Here is a 21,245-nt window from a genome sequence, read left to right as displayed (position 1 = left end):
AAAAAAAAAATTAAATCAAGTGAATCATACAATGGGACTTTGCTCGAAAAACTATATAACATATACTTTATTTGAATATATTATAATGAAGTATTGTAATCGATATGATGATAACAAAATGAACCACTATTGTGTGAGTGACGAAGTCGAAATAGTTATACTCGATGAAATGAAGTTTAATTAATTAGTGAAGTTGTAATAAAAATAAAATTTATAAGATATATATAATGAAGGAAATTTTATTAAAGTATAATCGATCCTACGTAGAGATTTTGCTCGGAATCTATATAACATATACTTGAATACAATGAATTATAAAGTATTAAACGCGATATAATAATAAGAAATAATTATACTCAATGAAATAGAGATGAATTAATTTATTGAAATAAATTAGTAAATTTGAAAAAAAAAAATGAATCATACAATGGCATTTTGCTCGGAGAACCATATAACATGTAATATAATACAATACTTTATTATAATATATTACAATAAAGTATATGTAATATTGTTTTTCGAGCAAAATCTCATCGCGTGATTCAGTTGAAAATTTTCTGTTTTGTTACTCACACTATAGTAGTTCATTTTCTTATTATCATATCGCTTTTAATAAAGTATATGTTATATAATTTTCCGAGTAAAATCTCTACGTAGGATTGATTATATTGTATTTTTGCTTTCAACTTCACTAATTTTTTTCAATTATGTAATTAAACTTGATGAACGTTGAGTTTAATTATTTCGACTTCAATAAAATATTATAATACATTCTCTTAAAATATATGTTATATAGTTTTCCAACCAAAATTACATTGTATTCACAATTTTTTTTTTGAACTTCACTAATTTATTTTAATTAATTAATTAAAATTTATTTCCTATTGTTATATAGCATTTACTGGATTATTATAATACATTTAATCCAAGTATATGTTATTTATTTTTTCAATCGATGCCCCATCATATGATTAATTTTATTTTTCTTTCTAACGCTTCACTAATGCGGTTGCCACTACCGGACAAGGTGGCAAAGTATAACTCACATATTATTTTTCTTGTATTTCGTTTTTTCTTTAAATCATCTTCGAATTTTTTTATTAAATATTTGAAAAAAATATAAAAATGAAAACAAATCTAGGAATACTTTGAAAGGAATCTCTAAATTAGTAGAAATAAATAAAATTAACATATAATTCGCAAAATAAAAAATAAAAATCAAAAAATAAAATAAATTTCGAAATAAATCTATGATTATTTTATAAGAATCTCTAAATTAGTGGAATCAAATCAAAGAATATTTATTGGAGAATAAAAATCTCTAAATTAGTGGAAACAAATCAAGGATTATTTTAGGATAATATCTAAATTAGTGGAAACAAATCGAAGATTATTTTATGAGAATTTCTAAATTTGTGGAAACAAATCTTGGATTATTTTTAGGAGAATATTCAAATTAGTGGAAACAAATAAAAAAATATATAATTTTCGAAAAATACAAAAAATTCAGAAAAAAAAATTATCGAAACAATAAAAAATAATATGTGGAAACAAAAAAAAGATTTTTTTTTAAAGAGAATCATAAAATTAGTGGAAACAAAATAAAACACAATTTTAGAATATAAATAAATAATTTAATCATCAATAATATCTAAATTAGTGGAAACAAATCGAAGATTATTTTAGGAGAATTTCTAAATTTGTGGAAACAAATCTTGAATTATTTTTAGGAGAATATCCAAATTAGTGGAAACAAATTAAAAAATATATAATTTTTGAAAAATACAAAAAATTCAGAAAAAAAATATTATCGAAACAATAAAACAATAATATGTGGAAACAAAAAAAAAAGAATATATAATTTTCGAAAAATACAAAAAATTAAGAAAAAAAATATTTTTCGAAACAATAAAAAAATAATATGTGGAAACAAAAAAAAAAGAATTTTTTAAAAGAGAATCATAAAATTAGTGGAAACAAAATAAAACACAATTTTAGAATATAAATAAATAATTTAATCATCAATAAAAATAAATAATATTATTTTTTTTTAAAAAAAGTTGGAAAATATAAGGAAACAAAAAACCGAAAAATTAGGAAACAAAAAAAACCATAAATTTCAAAAATCATAACACAGAAAAAAAAATAATAAAACAATATATCTAATAAAGGATAAATTAGTAAATCTATAAATCACTAAAAACCGGCTCATTTGGACTAGTAGGAAAACCGGTGGTTTTTTGGAGGTGTATTGCACACCTAGTGTCCAAACATCATTATTGATATATAAAATACATGCAATTTTACATTGTATATAACTGAATCCAAAACTCGCGTCGCCTCCTGTTATAATCAATCCCGATTTAATTGCGGACTGGATATATAAATCTAGCATAATGTAGTATTATAAATATATTTAAAATTAATAAGAATTTAGTTGCAAAATTCAAGAATTGAATGAAACAAAACTTTTAATTACAGAAACGTGGGATGTTTAAGAGACTTATTTATGCATTGATTGAAGATTAAACGGCAAAGCCACTGTTTCTCATTTTTGTTGTTGCCGGTGCCAGTTAGGACACCAACTCTGTAGATTCCGCATAATTTGGACATATTCAACATTTCACCAAAACTGTTCTCTTCTTTAAGCAATTGGGCTCTTGTTTTTCCTTACGTTTCATTCGTCAATGCACAATTCTTAATTTCATAAGTCAGAACTGTTTACTTATTCAAACTTTCCTCTTCTCCTTTCCTATTCTTTTCGGAGAAAAAAGAACATTCACATAGAGAATGGTGGATCCGAACTGGGAGCTCAAGAATTGCTGTCAGCACGAACAAGTTGTGTTTCTTGTTGCAATTGGCGTCTTCACTCTTGTTATTCTTGCTGTAAGTTCGATTGCAGAGCTCACTTCATTTCATGTTACTTTTTTTCCCTTGTGGACTCGTGAATATCTTTGTTTCGATGGGATGAGGCCTCCTTTTCTCTTGAAATTCTTTAATTTCAAGAAGCGTATATTTCAAGCATTACTATGATGTCGCTTGCATTTTTTGCTGTTTGTGTAATTTTCCCCCTTTTCTGTTTGGTGGACTTTTCTTCCGCTTTAGTTTGTGTTGGTGTGTCAATAAAAGCTTGACTGATTAGCTTGGCTGCTTAGGGTAAATGGTAGATATTTGCAGCCGAAAACTGCACTGTTACAGCGAAGACATCATGATTGATCTACTCTACTCGTGAATATGATACTACTATAAACTAAACCCTTTATGTTGGATTAATATCAGGCTACTTATTGTGTATGAAGGCAGCTAGTTATAGAGCTCTGGTGTTGCTCATCTTGATATAACAGTAAAGCCGGAAAGTGCGTTAGGGACCTCTGATTAACTCAAGTGTCTTGTGCTTGCCTTAGATCATAACATGTTATGGTTATTAAGCCAGAGAGTGTGCAAGGACTTCCAATAAACTCAACAGTAGCTTGTGCTTGCCTCACTAGAGCTTTCCTTAGATATTATGATCCAACCATTATTAATTAAGTTGCCTGTGTTCTAATTTCCTGAAATTTCAAGCTTGATATAGCATGATTCATTTTGGTTTTTTTGTGGCATCACGATATGTGGAACATATTCCATTATTATATACTACTACTATTTTCCATATTATTTGTTCATTTGCCTGCCAACATATATGCTTAACATCACTCCTTGAATTTCTAATTTCATCCCATTTTACATATAATGATAATGACAGCTCTGGAGGACATTTCTTCTGACACCTTTTAAGCTCATCACTGTATTTCTTCATGAAGTGAGCCATGCAATTGCATGTAAGCTTACATGTGGTCAGGTAAAATTCACTTTTCTATATTGTTTGCTTTGCAAAATTGAAGCTTGCTTTCGATCTACTGAACTTCAAGTATTACTTATACGTCTAATTCTTGTGTACTCTTTTTTAGATATGTAATGATTTGTACTCCATATTTCCTATAAATGCATTTGAATGGTACTCAAAGTTCCTATAACTTTGGCTGATTATTTTTTAGGAAAACTGTTATTGTAGGATATGTGAAAATTCAAATTAGCAACAAATATGTTCACCAATAACAATCATTAGAGTGACAAGGATTTTAACATCATGCATTTATGCCTCAAAAGAATAAATCTTGACTAATACGGAAGTCAGTTAAGATATACTATGAAGAAAAGTCATTTAGAATTTGAACTTAAAAGTAATATGATATCTAGTTATCACTCTCTTTTAGAAATTGAAGCTCTTGAACTTTAATAAATGTTACTATAAAATTTGAAAAGTCTCACTTATTAAAGATTGTATAAATTTTTGTTTCATGCATAATAGGATCTAATAAAGTTTTATATTGATCTCCAATGTAATAATTCAGCATTAGGATTTCACATCTCTTTATACATGTAGGTAGAAGGTATCCAGGTTCACGCAAATGAAGGTGGCGTCACTCAAACACGCGGTGGTATATATTGGCTGATCTTGCCGGCTGGATGTAATACTTTGTTTCCCTTTTTGTCTTTTTTTCCCCTTTCAAATTTGCATGTTTCTTTTTTCATTTTTTTTTTTAATTTCTTCCCTATTTTAGACCTTGGTTCATCATTTTGGGGTATGGTTCTTGTACTTGCATCAACAAAGCTTCTCACTGCAAGGATTGCTGCTGGTTGTCTTATCCTCGCCCTTGTTATTGTCTTCTTCATTGCCAAAAACGTAAGAAATGGCAAATGTTGTTTGCATAATCAGCATTGATGTCTAATATGATTTCTTTGAAAGTTAGTATTATTTTCTTGAACCATGTGGTGTCTTTGTGTTCTTGAGTTTGTACATATCTTACTGACTGCTTTATAATCAAACAGTGGACACTGCGAGGGCTCTGTATTGGTATGTTACTTTGCTGATAAGTCTGTTTGGTCTGTAATAATTTACGAGGAACCAGTGATTCTAATCTTTGCACAATATGCCTGTCAGGATTTATCGTGTTTATTGCTATCATTTGGGTGCTGCAAGAAACAACTAAAGTTCGCATTCTTCGCTATGTTATTCTCTTCATTGGTATGGTATTATCTTTACTATACTTCCTAATCTCTATTTAATTTTTGATTCATTTCTTTATAGTTTTCCTCACTTATGGTTTTTCCTCCTCACTTATGGTTTTTCCTGTGTGTCAGGTGTTATGAATAGTTTGTTTTCTGTTTATGGTACAAACTCTAATTTCTCATTAAGTCAATAAATAAAAGTACAGTAGATTGGAGCTCAAATTTAATAACATATGCTACCATGCAGATATATATGATGATCTGATATCTAGAAGAGTCAATTCAAGTGATGCGGAGAAGTTTGCTGAACTTTGCCCCTGCCCTTGTAATGGAGCCGCATGGGGAGTTATTTGGTAAGCATTGTTAAGTTGAATGTAAAGGTGTTGATATGTCTCGAATTTCCCAACGGTATGCAGTTTTGGGTTTTATGCCCAATTTGGGTGTTTTATCCCAGTATTATATATATATGAGGTCTGTAATCTGTAACCCTATCCGCATAATAAAATATGTTCTCCTCTCTGCCCGTGGATGTAGCCAAATTGGTGAACCACGTAAATCTGTGTCTTCTTTACGTTTTCTGTTTGATTGTGCTCTTTAATCCTTTTCTGTCACAACAAAAGGTATTTAGTATTGACGTAGGGAAAGCATTTACTAATATTTGGTTCCGATATATGCCTGTAACTATGATTTCCTATTTACTTCCTGAAGATTTATATAGTTCTATGTAACAAGAAATATTCTTCAAAATCAGTGACCATTTCAAAACCTTCTACTATAAAAGAACAGCTGTTTTCTCAACTCATAGCAGTTACAAATAGGTCAAAGCGAACAAGCTCAGGGCTATGAATTCTGAATTTGTAGAAGCAAATCCCTTGTAAATGTTTGGATACTATACAATGAATATGTCATAATTCAGTCCTCACTTTGAGATTTTAATTTTTTAATCAATTTTCGACCCATGTGATATTTGAGCCATTTTAAATCCTTATGATCAACTTCATGCCAGTACAATGGTCAGATCTTTTTATTTTATTTTTATTTTTTAAGTTGAGTCGGGATATATACTGTATTTTGAAATTATTAATTGAACATTTCCTTGCATTTGATGGTCAAGACTTGTTTTGGATTCTTGACTAATCAATTTAATGTTGTCTGCAGGGGAATTATATCCTTCATATTTCTTTCTGGATCAATATATCTTGGACTTGTGATCTTGTCGTGAGGTACTTTTACATATTTACGGTATCTCTTTCATATGAATGGTGTTTGTTTATTACTGAGTAAATTTAATTTGATTAAGACTTTCTTTCATATTTTTTGCATAGCATTACTACCTTGAATCTAATCCACCACTTTATTGATAATGGGAAAACCTAATGAGCTACTTACTTGGTAACTCAGCTAGAAGAAACTTACTAGCTACCAATCACTTTGGAGGACCCTTGCTATAAGAAATTTTGAAGATCATATTTATATGTAAATCAACTAAAATAGGGGTAGTGAGATATACATAATCTGTGGAGATCTTGGAAAGTGTACTTGCAAGCAATGCAGCTGAAAGGGATTTGGCATATACAGACAGTATTGTTGAAGAAATAGCATATGCTCTTTTTCTCAAAAGAGTAGTATAAACAAAGAGTAAAGATGAAAAGAGAAGCACCAAGTTCTCTTGTGAAGTGCGATTGCAGTAAAGCCCCATTAAATAAGTCCAGTGACATTGAGCAGTCAAAATTGTTTATAATTTATTTCACTTAGCCCTTATTCTCATTGTGATAGATAGTTTTATAACTGAGGAAATAAACTTTGGTATGCCAGCAGGGTACTCTTCCTCTCTCTCTCTCTTTTTTTTTTGCAGCTATTTCATTAGTGAATTTGGTGTATGTGTATGGTAGTGATGTTATATTTGCTTGTCATCATCGTTCTTCATTCTGCAATTCATCTCGACCACCCTCACTTATTGCACATTTTGACATCAGGGTTCAGAAACTTGGTTCTTGATTATGCTTTTGCAGATTGTCCTATGACACCTCCGTGTACAGAGACATCGGATTCATTTTTGGCCGTGCACGCGGTCACATTCTTTTTCTGTTGGAATTGATTCTCATCCCAGCTTCTTTCATATTCTAATCTTGTTTCCTACCAGTATATGATGTAGATGTTTGGTGTGAAAAATGGCTAATACACTCTATTCTTTCGATTTATAATTACCTTCTACTTGGTTTTCAATGAATTGCAAACTTGTGTAGTGCTTCATCTTATTACTCATAAGCAAGTTAAAAGTTGAATCATGTATTGTGAGTTTCTCAATTGATTAACGATGAGAAAGTCTTTTATGTACTCAAATGGTAAAACAAGGAAATATTGTTTTCATATTCTTCGTTTGTATGTGAGAGTTAGGGGGATTTGGGATTCAACATTCTTGTATGAGGGAGAAATATCACTAACGTTATATGGCTCGCAAATTTCACTATATTTTTATTTGAAAAGATTGGTTTATTCTTGATAATCGAGATCGAAAATGAGACACATATATCGTTACAAATTTCGGTGGATGTCAAAATGTGGGGATTAGGCCATTAGATTTAGGGAGACAAGTTCATAAGATCATGTATAGTAGTGAATCTAGTGATCCGTCAAATAATATAGTCTATCCAATATCTTTTTTTGTAATTAATTTCTCTTATACCTACCTAACCTTCTTTATAATACAAGTCAAAAAAAAGTCAAAAAAAAAAACCTTCTTTCTAATAAAAAAAATCATTTCTCTCTCTTTCACATACACAACTATAATTTAATTTAATTTAATTATACAATTTTTATTTTTTATCAATAACCCAACTTCAACCCAAAATATATCTCCCTCTCTTTTACATACACATTCTATAATTCTAATAAAATTAATTGACGAATCCAATTACATGATAATAATAATAATAATAATAATAATAATAATAATAATAATGATGATGATGATGATCTACTGCTACTACTGGTTAAACTTACTAGTACTTTTTTTTTAGTAGTTAGTTCCTCATCCACTCCAAGAACCACCTTATCTCTCCATTCACCAAAATCCACCTTATATCTCCCCCCCAATCTCCAATTCGCTCCCAAGAGGGATCGAACCCGGGTCCGTGGCCAGTGGGCTAAGCCCCCTGGTTGGTTAAACTTACTACTAATAAACTGATCTATTCTAGTATGATCACAAATTACAATTTAACATTCCATAAAATTCCTTATAAATTAGATAATATCACCAATATATATGATCAACATTTAGAAGTAAAAAATCATTGTCGAAATCAAGTACGATTCGAACCATAAAGAACTGCTCTAGCAGATCCCAAGTGGTGATACTCTGATACATGTTTTCCTACAATCATTGTAAATATATTTTCTGTGACAAAAACTTTTTCACCTAAAATGCATGCGCGCACATATTCTAATAGAATATTCATAAGTAATCTATTATATATAATAAAATATTTTTAAATGTCCTATTAAAATCCGTATGGTACGTACGAGAGCCCTCTTCATCTTTTAATGTGTTATCATTCACGTACGATCATGTTCACCTAGACTTTCTGATAGATTTTATTGGAGGAACACAAAAAAAAAATAAAAAAATAGTTGTAGTAGTAGTAGATTTGAATTTGTTGAAGATATTGAGGATTCGTTTATTAAAAAAAACAAAGTATATATTATCGGGATCTTCAGCGGAAGATCCGTTTAGAACTCGCAAGAAGCACATGCCAAAATGAAGAAGATGTAATTGAAATGTGTAGGACCAAAATTATTTTTATCCACAATCATTTACTAAATAATAAATGTATGTCATTTTCAAGCACAAATCAGAAAGCCAAAAAAAAAAAAAACCCTCCAAATGTATAAATGAGATTGAAAATATTTATGTGTTGGTGTAATTGTATTTCTTTTCATATATCAAATAAATACAAAATTATAAATATTTTATTAAAAATATTTAAATAAAATTAAAGTTCTTATCGCGCTCTTTAATTTAAGATACACATTGAATATATTTTCATTAACAAATAGCATGATTTTGTGATTGAGCAAAATTATAGGAAAGAGAAAAAAAAGAAGAAAAGAAAAGTACTCCATCTCTTTTTTATTTTATCTAATCATAAAATAATTACGGATTTAATTTTATAATTGATTTGAAATTTATTTTTTATCAAATATTCATATTTTAATACTCTCTCCATCCTTATAAAAATTACTCCATCTCTTTTTAAATGGTACAAATTCTAATAAGTAGTTGAATGTGTTATAAATGGATTAAGGGTCTCATTTTATTATAAATAAAAATTTATAAAAAAAATAGTTTAAATATATTTTATGTGAACAGATAAAAGTGACAAATATGAAGGTGGAGGAAGTAATAGATGTAGGAGTCTATTATCAAAGAAAAAGACATCTGTAATAATAATGTGATAAAAGATGATAAGAGATGTATGTGTGCGTCTACATGTGGAGCCCAAATGATGATAAGTTGATAGGTAGATCCATTATTGTTGCATGTGGGATTATATAACGTTTTATCTCTTATTTTCTGAATCTATTCATTTGTGCTACGATGACGTCATATCGATGTTACAGGGCTAAGGAATAATGAGATAATAAGTCTGGTAATTGTATGTATAATGGACCTATCTTTCATTCATTTATAGAGGATATTGACTAAGTTTATTTTAGTTTAGAGAAGTTATAAACTATAATACTCCCTCCGTCCCGCTAATAATGGCACGTTTTCCTTTTTGGATTGTCCCGCTATTAATGGCACGTTTCCTATTTTGGAAAAAATAAGGGGTCACTTAAGACTTAATTAATTCCCTAATTGTCTGCCTAATTACTTTGTAGTAACACACTCTCTCTCTCTCTAAACTCACGCCCCTTCCATCTCTCTCTACCCCTCTTCTTCATCCCTCCACCACCATCTCCACCGCCTAGCGTCGGCCGCCTCCCTCACCTTCCACCTGCTCCGTGCCGCCGCATCCCTCACCTTCCTCCTGCTCCGCGCCATTGCATCCTCTGCGCCTGCTCCACGCCATACTCTTCTCCACCACCTCCTCTTGAAGAACAACCTCTTTGTAAAACCTAAAATCACCAGCGATTGCAATTCACAGAGGAGGCAGCTGCGATTTTCAGAGATGGCGGCGCTACGCCGGCTTCTCTACTGGACGCCTGAATTTTGTTCGCCGGAGTCCTTCCTTCCCGTTGCTAGTTCCGCCACTGCCTCTTAAAATCTGGGTTTGTAAGCTTTGATATTCAATTTCTTAAAATCTGGGTTTGTAATGTTGTGAGAATTTCTTAAAATGCTTCGAGGCGGAGATGGCTTGGTTGATGAAAATCGAGATGTGTTGCTGCGAGTGGGATGCGGAGAGGAGGTGGGATTTGAGAGAGGCAGTGGAGAAGTTCTGGAAACTCTTCGATCTATTGATTTTGGGTGGAAAATGCAGATGTGGGTTTGTAATTTTGTGATTGTTTTGATAATTTGCTGAGATAATTTTTGGAAATTCCTTCAAGTTTTTACTGAATTTCTGGAGATGCTTTAGAGCCTTAGTCTTTGGTGATTGGAGATGGGTTGATCCGGCCAGGAGCTGTTCTTGGCGGTGGCGACTCCGGCCACCGGCCTCCGGCAGCAGAATTTTTGAGGTTGGAGGAGAAAGGAAGGGATCTTGCTGCAATCTTTGCTGAAATTTTTAGAAACAATTAATAATTCCTTAATCACAAACACCACACTCCTTATTCACTTAACTTGCTTCTCCTTAATCTCCGTGCCGAAAAGAAACGTGCCATTATTAGCGGGACGGAGGGAGTAATTTATAAGACGTTTTATAGGTTAGAGAGTTTTTAATCAGAGAAACAAAATCCTAGTTAAAGAGAAAATTGAAATGATATAATATAGAAATAAAAAAACTGTAATAGGACTGTTTTTATAAAATAATTGTTATTTATAAAATTATAAAAAAATAAATTAAAGTTGAAAAACTTAGTTTTTTGAAAACTTACAGCTTATAAACTATTTTGAAGCTTATTTTGTCAAAACACTTTATAGCCAAACACCACACAAGAATCTCTAAAGCTTAAACCAAATCTCCTCTGTTTTGTACTTTTATTAACTTCATATCCATCATAAGAATTTTTTTAAGGAGGGTCCTATATGACCGTCTGTACCATAAAAAGAGAATTGTGATATTTTTTAGGGTTAAGGTACAAATTCACTTCTAAATTAAACACTCCTAGAATGTATATCCCTCCATTCTCATTTTTGGCTCGAATATATCCCCAGAGTCCATAAAAAAGATATTTTAAACCCAGCAAGTTTGCTGGGTTTAAAATGCACCCTTTTTATGGACTCCGGGGGTGTATTTGGGCTAAGGTCGAGAATGGGGGTATAAGTTAAATTAAATTCTCCTTTTTTTAATTTCTAAATGGCGTCGACGTGATTTCGATCCCAATCGGCGGCGGAGAGGGGATCTCCTCCCCTTACTACCTCGATCCCATTGCAATCGGTGCATATTGCGCTGTTTCGAGGGGGATTTTCGTCTCCTGCTCAGTTGGCAACGACAGCCCCAACGGGATGTCAGTTACCAACCTCGCGCCGTGCCTCACCACCGTCGGCGCCGACACAATCGACCGCGATTTTTCCGCCGACGTCATCCTCAGTGACGGCAAAAAATTCACCGGCGTGTCCCTCTACTTCGGTGCGCCCCTCAACGGCAAAATGCATAATTTAATTTATCTGGGAGACGGTGAAGATGACACAATAAAGGGGGGGAAGCTGTCGGTGTCGGCACTGGGGTGAGCTCATTGGCACTGGTGCCGGTGAAGCGGTCACGACGGGAGGTAAAGCTGGAAGAGTTGAGACTGGAGCTGCAGGCAAGAGTTTTTTTTTATGGCGGTGAAAGTCGGGGTTTCGGCGAAGGCTAGCCGGAAAAGTTTAAGGGGCGAAATCCAGAATTTAAATTAAAAAAAAGTTAACGGAGAGATAACGACGTTAACTCGTTGGGTTTAAATGCACCCTTTTTATGAACTCTGATGGTGTATTTGGGCCAAGGTCGAGAATGAGGAGTGATACACTCTAGGGGTGTCTAGTTTAGAGGTGCATTTGTACCTTAACCCTTTTTTTTATTCAAAATAAGAGTTGTGAAAAGTATTTGTTGTGACGGAATAGGATTATAGAGCACAATCAAAACAGATTACGTAAAGAAGATACAGATTTACGTAGTTCACCAATTTGGCTACATCCACAGGCAGAGAGGAGAACAGATTTTATTATGCGGCTAGGGTAGCAGATTACATATCTCAAGTATATATAGTATAGAGCTAAAACACCAAAAAATGGGCTAAAAGCCCAAAACTGCATACGGTTGGACTGGGGGCGTCTTTTCCCCGCCCCCCATACATTTGACTGAAGCGGAAAATTCAAGACATATCAACAATATTTTATTAGAATGTACAAATGATAGAGTAGGTAAATGATTTATACCGTATGAATGACTACATAAGTAAATTGTACATTTTTTCACTCTAAAGATAAGAGTAATGAAATTTGAACATTAAATACCTTTCTAATTATAAAGAAGGTGTCTTCATGGTTAGAATGTGATTGTAAGAATTATTAAAATATTATTTTGAACACCCCCATCAATATAAGAAATATTTTGGGGGCCACACTTATATTTGTAACAACTTTGGAATCCAATAATTTACCTAAAAAAACTTGGAATCCAATAATGTAATGCATAATTCATAATAAGATCCAAATGCAAAATAAACAAACTTTCAGTTTGATATTGAATTCCTGAAAAATTGAATAATGAAGTTCATAAATAAATGAGAATCTTTGACAATAAGATGCACGCTTTTGTATATATCTCGAATCCGTAACTACGCTTTTATCTTTTATTGATGGATTTGGATGCTAACCTTTGAACGTCGCAAACTCAAACAACTCACGTGCATGTTTTCTTTCAATTTAATTCTAACATCAGCTATCCTTTTGTCGACACTCATTTTATAATTAATTTACTATCAATTATTTAATCAGGTTCACATTATAGATCAATTAGCTTTATGACAAAATGGGTCGGGGGTCTATCGGTTAAATCGTGGAAAATAAAATTGAATTTTTTAAAACATCAACCAAATTTGATTTGCTACGTACAGTTCAATAAAGTCATGTAATTATGAGAGAAACATTATCAAAATAAAAGGATTATTTATATTTTATGACCCGATTTTTACTTCGGATACGACAAAGTTGGATATTACGTGGTTAGGAAGTGTGAAAGTAGAATTTTGAAAATTAATAGTGAAACGAATGTGTTTTGTGTGTGTGTGGTTTACATAATAGACAATTGGAAAGAAGGAAAAAGGAAATAAAAAAACAAAGATACCCCACGTTTTCTTTTTTCATATTTGGAATAAGTTTTTTCTTTTGTGAGGGATGTATTCTCTTTTTCTTTCATTTGTTGTGAAAGGAAACAAAACCCACAAGAAAGAGGGCCATTGCCCGCTGCTGCTTTGCTGCCTATTTTTTGGACTCTTCTCATTAACTTATTTTCATACAATGGTAAATTCATATATGCTTCTGAATTATAAATAAATTTTTATATCTCTCACCATAGTATATAATTTTTTTCATACTTAATCATTAAGGCTTGCAAATTCTATTCACTTTATCATCTGCAAGTTAATGACTATAAAATATATATCCGGCTAAAATTCCAAGATATTGTAATTTTAGATTTAAATATATGAAAATCTAACGTAAAGAATATTATATATTGGAAAGCACATAACTGATAGAGGGATTTATAAGGTACCGCCACTATGCTTTTGAGTTTTAATTTAAAGCTATGTATCAATTTTTTCTTAAAAAAATGAAGTAGATACCTAATGCAATATAAAATAATGAACAAAATGATAAGGATGATAATAAATACTCTAAGCTCTCTCTTTTTAATGAATTGTTTAGTGCACCGAAAATGAAGTTAATGTTGTTCGCAACATTGATGAAATCGAATCTTAATTAATTCACGAGAATAAAATAAGTTTTCTTAAAAAGTTTCAATTTGGTGTGTTTTGAAAGAAATTTAAAATAGATAGTATATCGTAGAATTAGAAAGGTATATTTTTGTAAATGAAATTGAGAAATAGAAGGAGAAGAAAGTTTGTAAGTTAAGAAAAGAGGTTTTGTGATAGGTTGAGGTGGTGAGAATGTGGATGAGACTTGTTTATCTTCATCTACGGCAACATGGCCTCGATGACGAGTAGTAACATGCTCTGTCTGACACCAATTATTTTCAACCAATAACTTTTTTTTCAAGCAACTTGATAAAATAAATTAAATATTTCATAATAATTCCAATTTTTCATCCATACTTACTATCACAATTCAGAACACTTGCAAGAGAAGAGAGAAATGGAATATGCTACCTGAATTCAAATATTATGAGACTATATATGTACCAATGTATAGCAATTTTCACTCAACGTTTGATTAATTACAAATTTATAAGAAATTCATAATTGATTGTGGCTTGCTGAAATTGCATTTGCATATAAACGTGGAAATAGACTCTTATTAATTGTATATATTTATTCTGAAAATAGAAAAAGAAGAGAATTGCCGCACCATCAAATCAAATCATGGCGAACAAATGAAGCATCATATTTCTGATATGACGGTTTTCGATCTCATCTACAATTTTGTTTCAAGTTTTAAAATGATATATGGTTTATTTGTAGGTCTTTTGATGGTGGAATCACTCACTAGTTGCTTTAGATATGTTAATTTTCAACACGATTTTGATGAAATGTTTACATCTGTGAAACTACCGCATGGAGTGATGGATTGGAGACGAACGTGCATGTCAAATATTGTTGGAAATCTCAATTCAATAATTTATTACTACTTCCGTCACTCCGTCTATAAAAAATAAACCCTAACAGCAACAACACGAATTTTAATAAAAATAGTTATTGGTTGGTATATTGTAAAAGGGTAATTGGCTCTAAATTTATACATTATAGTCAAATTTTGGTTTTTCCCATACATTATAAAATTGGTGCCAAAATACATATACTTTGAGATTGTTTGGAATTTCTCATAAATTTCAATTTTCTCCAAATCAAAGCTTACGTGGCAAAATTAAAATTGATGTGGCAAGCTTATCAATCAAAACGACATCGTTTTGATTATTATTTTTTTAAAAAAAATTGAAAAATAAAAAAATTCCATTTTGCCGCATTATCGTTGACACCTCCAGGTCGCTGCGCAACTTCCGGTTGTGGCACATTAAATTTCTTTTTATTTTTTAATTTAAAAGAAAATCAAAATAACGTTATTTTGATCGATAGCTTGCCACAACAATTTTAAATTTTCCACGTAAGCTTTAATTTGGGAGAAATTGAAATTTATGGGAAATTCCAAAAAGTCTCAAAGTGTATGTATTTTGGCACCAATTTCATAGTGTATGAGAAAAACCATAATTTGAGTATAATGTATGAATTTACAGCCAATTAACCCTATTGTAAATGGTGAAAGAGACCCACTTAAGAAATAATATTAATAATGATAATTAATTATAGTATGAGTATAAAAAAATGCCCACCGTGTGATAAAAAAATTTCAAAAATAAAAATAAACTAATTTTTATGGACGTTCCTAAATAATACTATTTTTTGTGAACGAATGAAATATCTTTTAATGTGATATTTTCTATTTCATTTGTCCCTCATTTGATTCGGTCATACCAAACATATTTTAAGGATTTATAATTTAAAATTTATTTAAAGCAGCCGGCACGAATGCTACATGCATATTGACTCGATTGAAGCGGCTTACAAATCATGTATCCTTTCGAATTGAAGCTCTATCGACATGACTGACTCGATTACGAGATCATCGATCTTTATGAATTATTAACTTAATTTTTATTTTTAAAATCTGAAAATGTAAAATAGAAACCTAGCTACCTTCGTAGTTGTTTTGATGTTGTATTTGAATGCTCTTGCTGATTTTTGTAAAAGTGGAAACAGAATGAGCATTTGTTTCATTTTTTATTATATGAATGACCAATAGTTTATGATATTTTAACATATTTCTTATTTTCCGATTGTATTCCACGGAAGAAAATGACTGATCAACCACTCTAGTCAATAGTCATGCAAAATTTAACAGGTCTTAATTTAACTAGATTAATTAATATTATTATTGAGATATATTTTTACAGTAGTATCTAAATAAATGACAAATATATAATTTGATACATTTAAGGTTAATTATTTTAATAAAAAATTAATTATAATTTATAACTAGAACTTTTAACAAATTTCAATTTTTTAACTTCAACTTATTTTTTATATGTTATAGACTTTGAAATTATTTAATTATGGCCAATTTAGAATTTTCGGATGTCATAAGTGAATTTTCATATCAAATACATTTTTTTGGATAAATGTTTGCGGCGAAGCACTGATTTCATGATGTTAAGTAGATTGTGGTGAAATATTGTCTAAAACGACAAACTATTTAGGCGGAAACTTCACTTCTGACGTTGAATTTATTTTAAATAAATATATATATTTTTTTAAAATTAGGATATGTAGAAAATAAATTTAAATTATGAATACAAATTGAAATTCGATTAAAGTTAAAGATATAAGTGTAATTAATCCAGAATTTAGGGGCAAAATTTGCTTGTAATGTGGACCCAAAAACTGTGAAAACTACTCCCTCACTCTAACTGCCATTTCACAACGACCCCCACCGACGCATAAAGGCCGCCCCCGCCATCGTCTCCCTCCCCAAATCCCCTCCGCCGTGGGTCGCGCCGCCGTAATTTCTAATTTTTTACAAACTTTTTTCCTTACAGAAAAAAGTACAGTAAAAATTAGAAAAAATCGAAATTTATTTCCCTCTCATCGTCGCCTTCAAAAAGCCAAACCCTCTGCCCAAATTTCCTCCATGGGCGTACTGATCTTCCTCTCATTCCCTCTTCTTCTGTTGCTATTCCCGCAGTCTCGCCATATTCCCGTTCCTCTCTCTCACTAATCCTCGGCATTGCATCATGGGTGCCGAATTTCCGGGAATTGTCAGGCTCAGATGCTCAGTGAAGAGGTACGAATGGGGCAAGGTTGGGGAAGAATCGGGTGTGGCGCGTCTATATGCCAATAATAGTGGGGAGGAGATCGACGGTGATGAGCCGTTCGCCGAATTCTGGATGGGGACCCACGAGTCGGGGCCCTCAACCGTTGTGGCCAACTGCCAAATGCGGAATGGTGGTGTGGAGAGGGAGGGCGGCCTCAAGCGGAATCACTATAATTTAGTGAGTTTGAAGGAGTGGATTGAGAAGAACCCTAGCGTGCTTGGGGATAAGGTGTTCCAAAAATGGGGTCCCAATCTCCCCTTTCTCTTCAAGGTAGTGATTGAATTTACGCGATGTGCTTGCTATTAAAACTGATTTTAAGTCTGTATGCCCCGTAGTGGAAATCGACTCGGTTGTTGGTAACCATGAGGAGATGGATGAAGATCTGTGTAATAGAAAAAGGCTTATTTTGCTCAATGCGAGTTCATTATCCTAGTTAATTTGTTGACTTGTTTGGTTCATTTGTGCGTTGCCATCTAGTATAATATAATGAATATTGCTTTTAGGTACTTTCAGTTGCAAAGGCTCTGTCGATACAAGCTCATCCAGATAAGAGTTTAGCTGCAATCCTACATAAGCAACAGCCAGAAGTGTATAAGGATGATAATCACAAGCCTGAGATGGCTTTGGCGCTCACTGAGTTCGAGGCTCTGTGTGGTTTCGTTGGTCTCGAGGTATCATGATTTCCATGTCTCATTTTGCATTATTGGTGAAGGATTTCTTGTTTGGATCTGGAAAATTAATTTGCCTTTGAATAGTTTTTGAAGAAACCTGCAAACAATACATATTATGTGTTGAGCACTTTCATATTCAATGACTTTTGCCTGCTTGATAGGTCTGGGATGTAGATAGGCTGGTAAACTTTGGCAATATCTGGTAATATATGGTATAGATTTATATCTGTTGGATTAATGGGAGTTGTTTTTTATTATTTATCAAGATTTGGTTTTATATATGTGCATATGACTACCATGTGCATGGAAGCTGTCAGTGCCTTTTCAAATAAAGTCAGGCATTAAAAAGCACTGATCTATTTAAGGTTTCCAAGGGATGGAAATCATATAATGGCAGAGTTTCTATGTTTAGACAATGTTAACAACTATGTGTGTTATGGTTGTGCTAGTTCTTTAGATTTGCGGATGGCTTCACACCCAGGAACCATGAGTATCCTGATGCATAATTTGGTCCTTGGTTCCTTGGAGGTGTGGATCCCCCAGTAACTCTGTGGGTGCGCGCGCGCACACGCGTGTACAAATACAATCAGAAAAAATGCTTTTGTTTTTTGGCAAAAAGCCCTTTCTCCTGATGGTAGGAAAACAGCTTCAGACTGAAACATCATCTTTTCGCCTACCACACACTTGAGATATACCACCTTGTGTATAACCAAAGTTTTTGTGGCCCAGCAAAGCTGGATATCAACAAAATTTCACTGATGTTGAAGAATGAATCTGAACCTTCAACATCAGGAGAGTTATTCCTTCTTAAACCCAGAGATTTCTGTATTTAATCATCACGTTTGTGGTGATGATTGAATTCAGCTAAAAATTCTCACCTTCAGGAGAGTAATAGGACTTCTAAACCCAAAGATTTGTGTTCTTAGATGTCATTTTGTGTAGATGATTGCTTCCAGCTAAAAGATCTCACCTTTTTGGTCTCCAAGCACTATTCATATCCTCTCTCTCTCAACCGTAACTTATCATCAGCTCACTACAAACTTGATATGAACCTCATTGTGTAAATACAATTTTTCCTCCTCAATTGGCTTTGCGAGTTGCAGGAAAAAAATGGACGATAACAGTTTGGGTGGAGTGCCATGTTGAGCTTAGAAATTAAACTCTAACAGGTCTTACTTGCCTAAAGTGAGATTTAACTGTTTTTCCTACCCTATCTTCCGTGGAGAGCAATCATCCCCTCATAAAACATAATGCGGCTAGATTTTTAGTATTTCTTGCTATTTTTAAGCTTACTTGATATTTTTCTCTTGCTTTTAGGAAATTAAAACTGTTCTCCAAAATGTACCTGAGATCTCTGAAGTGGTTGGAACTGCATCGGCAAATCAAGTATTACATTTAAGCAAAGAGGCCGGGGAAAAGAAACGAAAAGAGGTTCTGCAATCTCTATTTACTAAACTTATGTCTGCTAGCAAGGCCGTCATATCTGATGCAGTCTTCAAGTTGATAAGTCGACTGAACATAAAGAGCAAGGTATTTGAGTTATATCCTTATTGTTTCTGTCTTTCTGACTTGTGTTTGCATTTGTTTTAATGTGGTTTATTGTTCCTCTAAGATGATTCTAGTTTCGAGTTGACCAATTTCGTTTGAATCATCAAACCAGGGAGCTTGCTTCTCATTCACCAAATGCTGAGTGATTAGAATATATCATCACCAAAGTAGGAATGTCATTGATATTTAGAGATTAGTTAACAGAGAAGCACTGGCTTACCAATTAAATGTTTCCATGATGGGTTTTGGATTCGTATGTGAATATATTTTTGATCGCCTATGCTCTATGCTTAAAATGACATTTACTGACGAATTACAGTTTCTGATAGGTGAGGGGGCTGACTGAGAAGGAGGAACTAGTTTTGCGGCTTGAAAAGCAATACCCAGGGGATGTTGGTGTCATTGCATCTTTCTTGTTTAATTATGTCAAACTTAATTCTGGTGAAGCCCTATATTTGGGTGCAAATGAACCTCATGCATATCTCCATGGTGAATGCGTTGAGTGCATGGCGACGTCAGACAATGTTGTACGAGCTGGTCTTACCCCAAAGAAACTCGATGTTCAAACTCTATGTTCCATACTCACATACAAACAGGTGACAGCAGATTGACGTCTTGCTTTGTTACTTTGTTGGAAGGAAAACATAATCTTTTATCGTGTGCAGTTTATTTTGTATCATTGCACCTACCATCATGTTGTAGTTATCCTTAATTTATAGCAGCCTCTGCAGTTTAGTTTTCCTTTTGTTCATCAAATCAATTTTTCGGTGCAGGGTTTTCCAGAAATTCTTCATGGAGTTCCTTCAAATCCTTATACAGTAAAATATCTCCCGCCTTTTGATGAATTTGAGGTAGATCAGTGTATTCTTCCTCAAGGAGCATCGACTGTCTTTCCTGCCATTCCTGGTCCTTCTGTATTTCTGGTTGTGAAAGGGAGAGGAACAGTGCGGCAGGCATTTTCGGAAGAGTTAGTTGGCGAAGGAGATGTGCTGTTTACGCCTGCAAACGCGCAGATCAGTGTGAGAACTACTTCAGGCTTGAGTTTGTATAGAGCGGGAATTAGCAGCAGGTTTTTCAAGTAGCAAGTGTGTGACAATTTTTTCCCCCTTTTCCGAGTGTCCATGTATTGCTGCCGTCTTGTAATATTTATAGCGTATGATGTATATGTACCCATATTTGTACACAGATCCTACCACACAAATAAATTATTATCAATGAAACTCATAATCCATCTTCTCAGTATATGTTCGTGTATTGCCAATGCGGAAATTATCTGAAACTATAGAAGTCAGTGACGAGAGTAAATATAAGAGTTAGCAAGTGCCATGCTCAAAATAAACAATTTTCTAATTCCTATCATACTACTCTTGTCTATTGCCAAAAACAGAGACAGTCATTTTCTATCTGGTTTTCTGTCTTAGGAGGGACACGTGAAATGAAGGCGTAAACATTTTTCATAATCAAAGCTTCCCTTTCTTTGCCCCCAAAGAAGAAAGAAGAAATTTAAGAATGCATAAAATTGATTGTGCTTTTGCTAAAAATGTGATTGCTAAAGAATTCTTAAATAATGATACCGAAAATAAATGCAAATATTTGACAAGAGTTAGGACATCTGAGCTCATTAGATTCTTAGATTTGACACAATTTCAACTTCAGTCATATTTCAGTTCGATTCATTCATATTTCAGTTCGATGGTTGTAGTTTTTAGATTTTCATTTACTAGAGAGATTCTCAAATTTTCTTGTAGCAATTATTACCTCCGTCCACAAAAAGTGAAGCAATTTTATCGTTTTT

General features: G+C 32.8%; 2 protein-coding genes across 4 annotated transcripts; both read left to right on the top strand.

Annotated features, from left to right (window-relative positions):
- The first annotated feature begins 2,549 nt into the window (after positions 1 to 2,549).
- Positions 2,550 to 7,275, top strand: LOC131023950 (uncharacterized). 3 transcript variants are annotated; one of them, XM_057953615.1, is made up of 10 exons: positions 2,550 to 2,886; positions 3,743 to 3,838; positions 4,424 to 4,508; positions 4,602 to 4,723; positions 4,870 to 4,894; positions 4,982 to 5,065; positions 5,182 to 5,211; positions 5,297 to 5,402; positions 6,208 to 6,272; positions 7,026 to 7,275. In XM_057953615.1, the coding sequence occupies exons 1-9, from the start codon at positions 2,791 to 2,793 to the stop codon at positions 6,269 to 6,271; spliced, it is 708 nt and encodes a 235-aa protein (XP_057809598.1). In that variant the 5' UTR covers positions 2,550 to 2,790; the 3' UTR covers position 6,272; positions 7,026 to 7,275. The 3 variants fall into 3 exon arrangements, with proteins under 3 accessions (XP_057809598.1, XP_057809600.1, XP_057809599.1); XM_057953617.1 differs by lacking the exon at positions 7,026 to 7,275 and adding an exon at positions 6,451 to 6,882 and having other exon boundaries at positions 2,571 to 2,886; XM_057953616.1 differs by having other exon boundaries at positions 2,572 to 2,886; positions 7,062 to 7,275.
- A 9,554-nt stretch (positions 7,276 to 16,829) lies between these two features.
- Positions 16,830 to 20,692, top strand: LOC131023949 (mannose-6-phosphate isomerase 2-like). Its single transcript, XM_057953613.1, has 5 exons — positions 16,830 to 17,501; positions 17,735 to 17,902; positions 19,220 to 19,432; positions 19,780 to 20,046; positions 20,224 to 20,692. Exons 1-5 carry the CDS (start codon positions 17,151 to 17,153, stop codon positions 20,530 to 20,532), a joined length of 1,308 nt encoding a protein of 435 aa, XP_057809596.1. The 5' UTR covers positions 16,830 to 17,150; the 3' UTR covers positions 20,533 to 20,692.
- Positions 20,693 to 21,245: the final 553 nt, after the last annotated feature.

Source organism: Salvia miltiorrhiza, chromosome 4 (genome assembly GCF_028751815.1).
Source record: "Salvia miltiorrhiza cultivar Shanhuang (shh) chromosome 4, IMPLAD_Smil_shh, whole genome shotgun sequence".
Classification (NCBI taxonomy): domain Eukaryota; kingdom Viridiplantae; phylum Streptophyta; class Magnoliopsida; order Lamiales; family Lamiaceae; genus Salvia; species Salvia miltiorrhiza.
The sequence above is the reverse complement of the archived record's forward strand: the minus strand, read 5'-3'. Positions and strand labels throughout refer to the sequence as shown.